Source organism: Paramisgurnus dabryanus, chromosome 19 (assembly GCF_030506205.2).
Source record: "Paramisgurnus dabryanus chromosome 19, PD_genome_1.1, whole genome shotgun sequence".
NCBI classification, from domain to species: Eukaryota; Metazoa; Chordata; class Actinopteri; order Cypriniformes; family Cobitidae; genus Paramisgurnus; species Paramisgurnus dabryanus.
In genome coordinates, this window is record NC_133355.1 from 695,569 (window position 1) to 707,173 (window position 11,605).

An 11,605-nucleotide genomic window follows, 5' to 3' on the forward strand; every position below is an offset into this window, starting at 1 on the left:
AGTGTTTGTTGTCCACTGGAACTGTGTGATAAAATAAGAAACCAAAGAGGATGTGAGACTCTTAATAGCACATGTGAAATATAATTTTGTGTATACTGAAAAAATCTCAGGTTGCACATGATTAAAATGATTTTTCTTAAAAAAATTATTGGATCTACATAATTTACTTATGTACACCAGTTCAACACGATTGAATCAAGTTTTCTTTCTGAGTAAATCTCTGAATAACAATAAACTCCCAATGAGGTCTGAGATGCCTACCAATAAACTTGCTGTAAGTCTGATGATGTCTCTTTTGATAAAACACTCTCAATACACTCAATAGAGAGATTATAAGAAGTGTTTATAACTCTCTTATCTATGTGTAAATATTATGGGTGGAGTTATGACATCACTGTGTTAGTGAAAGTGAAACTGAACAATGAGGCTGTTTGCTTTTCTTCACCTGACAAAAATAATAACAGATCAATCCGTTCATTATTACAGCAGGAAATTGTTACTTTGCCATCTGCTTATTGGAATAATGTGGTAGAAAATATCTGCTGACAAAAGTCTGGATGCTTCCACATTTCTATTTATTAACCAATAAAGTAAAATAAATATCTTTTAAAATAATTAATATGCGTTACCCTGCAAACCACTGCTTAAAACAATTCAAGAAGGACATCTTCTCCAGTTGCTCATTTTGTGACAATTCTGAAGAAACTGTAGTTTGTGGTATTGTCTATTTACTAAGATATTTTGGCAAGATGTTTTACGATTTATTAGGAAAGAAATTTATAATGAATGTGTGTTGCTTTGGAAGGATGTGGCACTAGGTTTCGTAGACTATGATAAATCTAAGATAAATATTTTTTTATTATTAATCTGATATTGCTACTTGCAAAGTTGCACATTCATAAATCCAAATACTAAATACTACATACTATCTGTATGTACAAACATTTGCATTAAAACATCAAAAACTCTCAGAATTAAAGTTAACTGACACATATCAATCACATAGAGTTTGTTAGTTTTCTTTAGATAAAAAGTATGTAATCCAAATTGATGGAAATTTTATATGCAATCAAAATACATAAATCTTATTAATTAGGCACATTTTTTTTGAGTAAAGTTTATTGATTACTATCAGCAAAGCCATGGTTATTTTGTGGTTACCATGGTTTTTTGGTTTTAACTGTAAAGCCATGGTTAATTTTTGTAAGGGTCAACAGACAGTTAAACTGTAACAGACTTTTTTTAAATCCTTTATTTAAACAGGTCAGGGGGTCAGAGGGTGGGATCTCCAACTCAACAATGCACCTGGGCAAATCACGCTTAATCTAATAAAATTGCTCTGATCAAATGATTAAATTCAATTTATTGTTTCCTTGCTAAATCAGGTTGTATCCATGTAAAAAAAATTCAACCATCAATATAAACTAAAACATTTACTTTAAATGAAAAAGCTAATAATTTTAAGCTATTTCAATGAGAAAATAAACATTAAATCAACAACAGCAATGATAGACTTTTTTAGTGTATTGAAGTAAGCCATTAAACTTCTTTATATGAATTTCTCATTTAACTAATTTTTTGTGAAGTAAACAATTTAAATAATTAAAAGCTATGTTTGACTACACAATACATGCCACATTTAAAACAACCAAATTAACTTATAAAACATCTTACATTTTGAGATTTAAAGAGGTCATACTATGAGATTTTTTTAAATATCTTAAATAAGTCCTTAATGCCCCCCCACAGCTTATTTAATATAACATGGTAAAATTGCCACTTTGTAGGTGCAAGCAAAAATGTGCCGTTATATGTGTGTCCTTTAAAAAGCAAATGATGAAATGCAAACACTGGTTGCAATGAAGCCATGCAGTTTGTTGAAATTAAAACTCAATTTTGCTGTCAAGTATTTTTTTTCTTTATGTAAATGGCAGTGACGCACTGGGACCCAATTATAACAAAGTCAGATTTTTAGACTGTGAGGTTATCATAACTAAATATGTTGTTTGAGACATTTTCTTTTTTGAGAATTTGAATTTTTCTTAATTGTTTTCTTAAAAACATTCTTAAGGAAAAAAATAAAAGCTTTCTTGTGAAGATATTTTTGAGAATACAGAGAAGCTTAACATACATTTAAAATTTAGATCGGTTAGATGATTTGAAGAAAGATTTCACACAAGAATACTCATCATGTTATTATGTAGGGTGAATTAAAGGGATGGTTCGGCCAAAAATGAAAATTTTCCCATGATTTACTCAGCCCTCATCCGAGATACATATGTCAATCATTTCTTATACTAATACATTTTCAGTTATTTTAGAAAATCTCCTAGGTCTTCCAAGCTTTATAATTTTTGAAAATATGTGCAATATGCATTCCTGTTTATAATCGTAAAACAAAAGTATCTGGACACTGTATGCAGCATGTGCTATTACAAACTATAGCAAAAATAATGACATGCAACAGACTTTATTTTAAACGACAACAAAAAGACTAGAATTCCCACAACACCGAGTTTTAACAAAGTTGGATAAAAACAAAACAAAGTTTCTAAAAATGGCTGGTTTAATTTTGAACCATAATGGGTAAATATTGGACAGAACACACCACTGGGTTAAAAAAACACAATGTTGGGTTGTTGTTATGCAACCATGGATTAAAATGACCCAGCAGTTGGGTTAAAACAACCCAGCATTGGATCAATTGTAATCCAGTGGTGTGCACTATCCAATATTTACCAATTTTGGGTCAAAAGTAACCCAGCCATGTTTAGAGTGCAGTTGCAAACCTGGGCGGGGTTATGTTTGCCCCAGCTTTCAGATAAAGTGAAACTTAACTTGAACATTACATATACTGCAAACAACATTTCTTCAGTCATTGTAAGAGTCTAGTGAAGAGAGCCGATATTCACTCACAGGTAAGTGATAGAAATATAATACAAACTGTCTTTAAATATAATGAAAGAAACAGGAAATTTATGACAGATTACATAAATGCCTAATATAGTGAAGACATGATCTTTTGCATAAACAGCAGTTCTTAGTTTAAATAAGGCTTCAATTTAAGGTATAATATTATATGTAAAGAATTTAATATGGATATTAATTAAACTTCACAATCGGTTAGAAAATTAAGAACAGTGAAGATCTGAAAGAACGTATTGTTTGCTCTTTGAAATAAGTTGATGTGAAACATGAAATTCCTTACCTATTTAACTTGGTCTTTTGAAATTATTTTTGCTTACTGTGGTGACGCAGCGTTATGATGACGTCCATCTGTTTACATTGCATTGTCTCTTGTTTTCTAATGTTAAACTACACTGCAAAAAATGATGTGTTAATTTTTAACACATTGTGTGTGTCATTGCCATTTAAGGCGTTATTTCATGTTACAATAAATGAAAGGGACAACACAAGTTGTGTTAAAAACAGTGACGGGAGTAATGGTTACAAAGTAATTCTGTTACTGTAATTCCACTACTTTTAGCGGTAATAAACCTGTAACGAAGAATTTTTTTTAAATCAAGTAACACAGTTACAAGTACAAAATTTTAAATGAGTTGGTTACTCGATTTACTCTGTTTTGTGATAAATGAACACTTGCAGACAAGACATTTCTGATCTAATGTTGCAGGACCGTGGTGGGCGGCACAATGAAAAATAACACAGAAGGTGTGTTAGTATAGGGACGACACATTTAATGTGTTGTCCCTATACTAACACACATTGTGTGTTATTTTTCATTTTGCCGCTCGCCACAGTGCTACAATGCGTTTCGTTGTTTACACATTGGGAGAGCCAGTATAGCAGAGGGCTGAATGGATTGGCGTTTCGGTGTTTACACATGGGGAGAGCCAGCTGGGTGTTCGAATCCCGACAGTGGTGCAGATGGGAGTGCGGGTTGTTTCGTGATCGAAAGGTTGGAGGTTGAATCCTGGCTCCTGCAGGTGCAGACTTGTCATTGGTTGGACTTTTATCTGTTTTATTTAATAGCAGCTACAGATTTTAATAATTTTACTAATATATAGGTGAACATATAGGTGCACATATAGGTGCATATATGTACATATAATATAGGAATACTTTTATATAGGAAAAGCCAATTTTAAATATGTCACATATATTAAAAACCTATATCAAAACCTATATTGAAACATATATGTTTATTTAGTTTTTTCCATGTGGGCCAGTATAGCACAGGGCTGAACGAATTGGCCTTTGGGTGTTTACACATGTTTCTACAGTAGGGGTTTGATTATATCAGTTTGCTGTTCAAATCAGTTTTTCTGTACTTTTTTGTAACTCACCAATAAATCACCTTGAGGCATTTTTCTAACCATCAAACCATTGTTTGAGCCGTCCTTACGGCTTCTTGATATTAAATAAATGTCAGTGTAAGTCAATCAACAGTCAAACATTTAGACACACCTACATGTTCTCAATCTCAATCATACAATCTTTTACATTACAGTATAAACTTACAACTTAAAGGAGACATATCATGCTAAATCCACTTTCTTAGCTCTTAAATGCATTTTGTTGAATATTTGTAGTGTTAATAAGTACATAAAAGTTGAAATTAGTCTCTTCAGGTGCTTTGTTGATATCTTTATTCTTTTTTGGTCATATTTTCCAACCTGTTCTGATTTTTCTATTGTCTATTACGTTTTTTTGAACAATTACGTCACAGTATTTGCAGCGGAACTGCCAAATAAGGACATCGACTCCCAGCCCAACACTTCAAGCAATCCGCCATTTTTTATTTTTCACTGCGATATTGTAGTCCAAGCTCAAGGATGCAGAAGTTACGAGAGAGTAAGAAATGTACTCACATCTGTGGGTAAAGTCATTTTTGTGTGCCCGAAGCACTTCAAGGATAACTGATTCACCAATCTCCAACAGTATAAAGAAGTATTTGCCGATAGACTTCGTCTGATTGAGGGGTCAATTACTTCTATCTTTGGAGACGACGAGCAGAGCACTTCGGTAAGCTGTAAATAACTTTAAAAAAGTAAAGTACACGGTGGTCATGGTTTAGCAGTGCTGTTTCTCAATCCGAAGGCTGCAGCCTGCGGATGTCGCTTTTTGGTCATCAAGCCTGGTTTAATTAAGTTAACTGAGCATTACATTGTCATGAGCACATTACAACAACTTACGATTAACTAAGAATAATAGTCAACTTTATAATTGTTAATATTCTGAAATAAGACCGTCTTGATGACGTATGCAGCCCAGAAATGCGACCTCCGGAGGCTGCAGCCTTCGAATTGACAAACGGCATTAACACACCATTGCGATACCTCCATATGAAGACGTTGTCCTGCAGGTTCGTTGTCTTCATTTTCATCTCGCTCCGTTTCCGACTCTGGCTCGAACATGTACGGCTGGATGGACAAGTCTTCCGTAGTTGACATTTTGTGAATAACGAGTGAATAAAAAGTTTCTGTGCCGCTAGATAATCGTATCTCTGCTATAAAACTACAAAAATGGCCGAACGGGGTGGAGTTTAACCGAGTGTCACCTCTGCAACCTGGAGAGGGGTCAGGGTATGACGTGCATTTAAAAAGACAGCACCAAAATGAGTTGCTCTCAGATGCACATCAGAAAAGGGGTAGAAAGGGGGCCTTTGGAGCTATAATAATGAGGAATTCAGACCCCAGCATTGCAGTTCCGCTTTATATAGACCACAAATAGATGATTTATATGTAAAAATGACAGACTTAAAAGCATGATATGTCTGCTTTAACACAAATGTAATGGGAATTACCTATGTAGAAAACCCGTTCAATCAAAACTATCTGAGGTTCTTCAAAGTATCCACCCTGGCCTTGCTTTTCCTATAACATCGGCTCTAAGTGTGATTTACATTTTTGGTTTATTTTTTATTTTGTCTACAAACTTAGCTCAATTATTAAACTACACGTCTGTATATATGGTTTTAGCTGTCAGAAACAAGACAAATGCATGTCAAATATTTTTATAATTTCTCTTCCCAGTAATGGCATTCTCATTTCTATTGCCTGATGGCAGCAGTCCAAACTGTAAAGAAAGATTCAAGCAGAGACCTGATCTCAAGATTAATACAACACTCAGAGATCTTGTGGATGAACATAAGAAGAAAACTGAAGAGAAACCTGAAGTCCTCTGTGACATCTGTGAGAAAGTAAAACTGAAGGCTGTGAAGTCCTGTCTGGTGTGTCAGAGCTCTTACTGTGAAACTCATCTGGTTCCTCATATGAGAGTGACAGGTTTACAGAAACACAAACTGATTGATCCTGTGAATAATCTGCGGGATTATATATGTCTGAAACATAAGAGACCTCTGGAGCTCTTCTGTAGAGATGATCAGACATGTGTGTGTCTCATCTGTACTGTCAACGATCACAGAAATCACAACCTTGTTTCTGTAAAGGAAGAGAGTGAAGAGAAAAAGGTGAGAGTTACTGACTGTAAGGGGAAACCACCCTTTGGCCCAACATCAGAATACAAATCGGCATGGCGAAGGATCTTTGCGCATTCTATCTTTTCTGGTGCTTTTTAATGATGTTTTGACGATACGTATTTTAGGTAGTTTTATCTAACTCCAAAAGATAAAATGTCAGTAGCGCCTCACTGCAGAACCCAATAAAGAAATATACATTTAAAACATTACATGATCGTCATTGCAGGAGTAATTATTAGATGATTCGTACGATCGTTTTTACGATCTACTTAGCCTTACAATGCTTTTGGGAAACCCTGCCCTGTTTGGTAAGGGGTTAAATACTAAAACAATGCATAATTTCTTAAGATAAAAAAAATCAGTGTCGTTAGAAAATCTATTTATGTGACTCTTTCTATAGATTGAGCTGTTGAAGACACAGACAGACGTGCAGCAGAAGATTCAGGACAGAATCAAGAAGATTCAAGACATCAAACATTCAGCAGAACTCAGAAGAGTGAGTTTAAAAACTACTGAAGAATTTCAATGTTTAATATATCATGATTTAATTTTAATTTTTAAATAATGTTGCTAAATTGAACAAAAAAAGTTAATTATTTGATTGATGTGATTGATCAGAGAAACACAGAGAAGGAGAAAGCAGCCAGCGTGGAGATCTTCACTGATCTCATCAGATCCATTGAGAGAAGTCAGTCTGAAATGATGAAGATGATGGAGGAGAAGCAGAAAGCAGCAGAGAAACAGGATGAAGGTCTCATTAAAGATCTGGAGCAGGAGATCACTGAGCTGAAGAGAAGAAACACTGAGCTGGAGAAGATCACAAACACTGAAGATCATCTACACCAAATACAGGTCACTGAATCTCTCATGAGGTTTTTCTCTTCTGTGAGTTTCTCTGCTGATGTTCTTCTCTCTCCTTCTGTAGATTCACTCATCCATCTGTAGGCCTTTAAACATCAAGAACTGGCCTGAGATCAGTATGAAGAGTCATGTGAGTGTGGAGGACACACTGAGATCTTTGACTCAACTGCAGGAGAATCTTCATGAGAAACTCAGTCAAGCTGGTAGGTGACAAGATTATTTTAACAAACAGTTTATACAAAAACGGTTTGTGTGGTTTTTATATGCGCTTACAGTTTATAACTGTTTATAATTGCATACATACAAAGATGTGATGATGTTTTGTTGTCATTTGTCTGTACAGAGTTTAAGTGGATGCAGCAGTATGCAGGTACAGTCTGACATCTCATCTGTTCACTCGTATACAAAACACATTTACTAACAGATTTTTCACGTGTTACATTCAGAGGTTTAAAGTACTTGAATAATTTTACTTGATTACTGTACTTAACTTAAGCATTATTTTTGGCGATTTTTACTTTACTTGAGTACAATTTAAAAAATAAATACTTTATTTAATTAAATTTTTTAAGAGAGAAAAATAATTTTAACTTTACAGCCAAAAAGTACTTTTTTTAGATCACTTCATTCTATTTTCCCTTGCTCCCACCAAATCAATTGAATTGTGCTGATGTCCAGTTTAATTTAAATGTTATTTATTCTGGAACTTTTGGACCATTCTAAGGAATTGGCCAAACGTTCATCTGATGATGAAGATTTTTTAGCTTCTTTGAAACTGACAACACATGAAGCCAGCAAAGAGTTGGATGGATATCTGGCCTGTGTTTCAGACACAAGGCAGTCTCTGCTCACGTTCCCTGCTAACACCTTGTTCACCCTGTCAAATACGATTCTGGTGCATATCCGATTGGACAGACTCACTGTCCACATTGTGTATCACAACTGTTTAGATGCGATCTGTGCGTCCTGTAGCTTTTTGCCATTTTTCGGATTATCTTTCTATGGCAATGACGTTGAGCTGGTACGACAATCTGCCTCGACAACTGACGTGTTTACGTTTTACATGACGCAAAAGCATGACGTAACCGAAAACTACAAAAATGCGATCAGAGCGGTCAGACTGGATTTGGATTTCTAGAATTGCGATTTAAAAAGGATTTCAAACCACCTCTGGATGTAGCCTGAAATGGATTAGAAGAAAGCAAATTTTCATGTGGTTTTCTTACCCCAAAGTAAACAATGACACGAGTTATTATCTCCAACGTAAATCTCTTTTTCTTGGACTACAACAAACACACGGATTGTAGGCAACAGTTTACTTCCTGGGTTTGGCGACGTAGAGAAGACTGACATTATCATAAACCGCGCAAACACATTTTATTATTCCAAATACACAAAATAACGTTGTTTTGCAAAGAAATAGGTGCTTTTTAAACAAGAATCTCTAGTTTTCATTCTTTGTGGTATTAAGTACAATTTTAATGTGGTACTTTTTTACTTTTACTCAACTCAAGTATGATTCTGGCCAGATAATTTTACTTTTAATTGAATAAAATTTACACTCAGTACTTTTACTTGAGTAACATTTTTGAGTACTTTTAACAACTCTGGTGACAGTTTGATTAAACACTGTATTAAATATCTTCATCATCATTTGTATTGTGAAGTTGTGATTCATATTCTCTGATCTCTCCTAGTGGATGTGACTCTGGATCCTGATACAGCAAATTCATATCTCATCCTGTCTGATGATAACAAACAAGTGAGAGATGAAGGCATTTGGCATAAACTCCCAGACAACCCAAAGAGGTTTGATATGTATTCTATTGTCTTGGGAAAGCAGGAATTCTCATCAGGGAGATTTTATTATGAGGTTCAGGTGAAGGGAAAGACTGAATGGAGTTTAGGTGTGGCCAGAGAATCTGTTAAAAGGAAGGAAGCGACCACCCTGACACCAGCGAATGGATTCTGGACTGTGTCTCTAAGCAATGAAAATAGATATATAGCTGCTGCTGATCCACCTGTCTCACTGTCTCTGAAAGTAAAACCACAGAAGGTGGGTGTGTTTGTGGATTATGAGGAGGGTTTGGTCTTATTTTATAATGTGGAGTCCAGATCTCATATCTACTTTTTCATTGATCAATCTTTCAATGAAAAACTTCATCCATATTTTAGCCCATGTAACAATAATAAAGGTAAAAACTCAGCCCCGCTGATCATCACACCTGTTGATAACAATTAATAAATTTACCAACCAAAAGTAAAATGCTAGATAATAATAATACATTCTACAATTTACGCTAGGTATGAAAACATTAAATGTGTAGATACTGTACTGATTTTGAAGAGTTGAAGTTCGGGAGGAGCATGGTCATGTGATCCAACCAATCAGTGCGAAGAGGTGCCTATAAATAGTTGTCACTTACCTCTGTCCCATGACAGTTTTTTGCAGCATCCCTCCTCCACCCCATCACCTCACTCTCAGCTAGTTTCATCTATCCTAGTTAAAGGGGGTGAGGGTGTACTCTGGGTTCGGGCAAAAATTCCGAGCTCATTCTCTATCGATTACATGTTAAAGCGAATTTGTGAAATGTCATGTAATGTCATTGTTGTAATGATAGATTTTTACTTAAAATGTATAAGTGGGATGTGGTGTTTAAGATTGTATCATAAAATGATACAAGTTATACCGGGTATGTGCTACACTAGTATTAGAAAATACCTTTAAGCATAGTAAAAATAGTCAGCATAATAAAAATATCTTATACTATGCTGATATTTTATTAACATATTCATTCATCATTAATTTTGAATTTTCAGATTCTTAAAACTAAGTACAATAATATAAAACTTGACATCATCATAAAGTCTCACATTTAGCACATGGCAGTCATTTGTTGAAGAGTCTTTTGTTGTCCACAAGATGTCACTGCGTGATTTATTATACATAAATTCCTGCGTTTTGAAAATGCTTTTGCTGGTGTTTGCCCCATAGGGTCTTTTTTTCTCATAGCTGTCTGTTGAAGAGCAACTTTCTTACTTTAACACGCTGTGTGGTGGTGTTTAGGACTTTTTAAAGATAAATAAATTCATTCATTTATTTAATAAATTAAAGATTTATTAAAAGCTTAATAAAGTCATGAGAGATTGAATGGTGATTTACTCAGTAAAGGCTACTCAATATTTTACTATGTTCTTACCTCAACTTAGACTATTTAAAGACTGTTACAGTAAGTATTGTGGCACAAAATTAAAGTTTTGTTTGGAGCCATAGGAATGAATGGGGCTAGGCGCTTTACAAAGATTAAAAGTGCACGCATTGATAAAAGATAGGTATGTATTAATTTGTCTAAGTTGAGGTAAGAACGTAGTAAAATGTTGAAAAACGGTTGTGTTTTCCTTTAAGTTATCTCTCAATGTTAAAAGTTTAAAATCATCACTGAAGACATATTTTTTTCCTGGCTTTTGAATCAATGTAATGGTGGAATTCATTGTGTTTTTCTTTTTATTTTATGTACAGCACTTTGGTCAGAGCTGTTTTAAATGTGCTTTAGAGAAATCTTTTTATTCTGTTGATACTTTTGAAAAGGATTTTAAACAAGTGAATCCAAACTTAGAGGAAATTTATTTTAAACATCTTTTCTAGACTTACTTTATTTAATTACACCTTACTGTGGACATAAATATAGCCTTATAAGCTGGTTTTGCCTTTCCTTATCCATTCTAAGTAAAATCTCTTTTGATGGACAAGATTGACAATTACTGTTTATGTAAACCGATATAGAGGTCACAAAATCTGCAGATGTGTGCACCTAATGTATTTACAGATACTTTGAGATTAATTAAATGTATTCAATTAGCAATAAAGAATCTGCTTGCAGGTTTAGAAATGGTGTTTGTTGTTTGACACTTGATGCTTTTTTAAGCATTGTTGCATTAAAACTAGGCAACACTCCTAACTTCTTGTGTGTTTGTTTGCAGCAATTGAGATTTCATCAAGTAACTAAACATGTGTCATTGTTTCTTCATATCAACCATTCAGACTGTAGGATTAGTTTTAGATCAGTGTTAGGTTAATGTCAAGCCTAAGGTCTTGTATACCGTTAAATCAACTTATAAAAGTCATTTGAGTTCAGGGGTAGGTTTTTTAATAAATAATTAAATAAGAAATCTTATAGGCTATGTCTTACACGAAAAGAATCACGTGCAGTGACGTCTGTTTGCACTTCAAAAACATAATTGTCTAAACTGAAACTGAAGCTAAACTGACGTTTGTTTATAAGCATGCGGGAAATACCGTTA

The 11,605-nt window shown here is 34.3% G+C and overlaps 1 protein-coding gene across 2 annotated transcripts; it reads left to right on the forward strand.

Annotated features, from left to right (window-relative positions):
- The first annotated feature begins 2,862 nt into the window (after positions 1 to 2,862).
- Positions 2,863 to 10,814, forward strand: LOC135775033 (zinc finger protein RFP-like). 2 transcript variants are annotated; one of them, XM_073812771.1, is made up of 9 exons: positions 2,870 to 2,918; positions 4,691 to 4,815; positions 4,903 to 4,986; positions 5,997 to 6,433; positions 6,843 to 6,938; positions 7,061 to 7,294; positions 7,368 to 7,506; positions 7,647 to 7,673; positions 9,001 to 10,814. In XM_073812771.1, the coding sequence occupies exons 4-9, from the start codon at positions 5,999 to 6,001 to the stop codon at positions 9,543 to 9,545; spliced, it is 1,476 nt and encodes a 491-aa protein (XP_073668872.1). In that variant the 5' UTR covers positions 2,870 to 2,918; positions 4,691 to 4,815; positions 4,903 to 4,986; positions 5,997 to 5,998; the 3' UTR covers positions 9,546 to 10,814. The 2 variants fall into 2 exon arrangements, with proteins under 2 accessions (XP_065141148.1, XP_073668872.1); XM_065285076.1 differs by lacking the exons at positions 4,691 to 4,815; positions 4,903 to 4,986 and having other exon boundaries at positions 2,863 to 2,918.
- Positions 10,815 to 11,605: the final 791 nt, after the last annotated feature.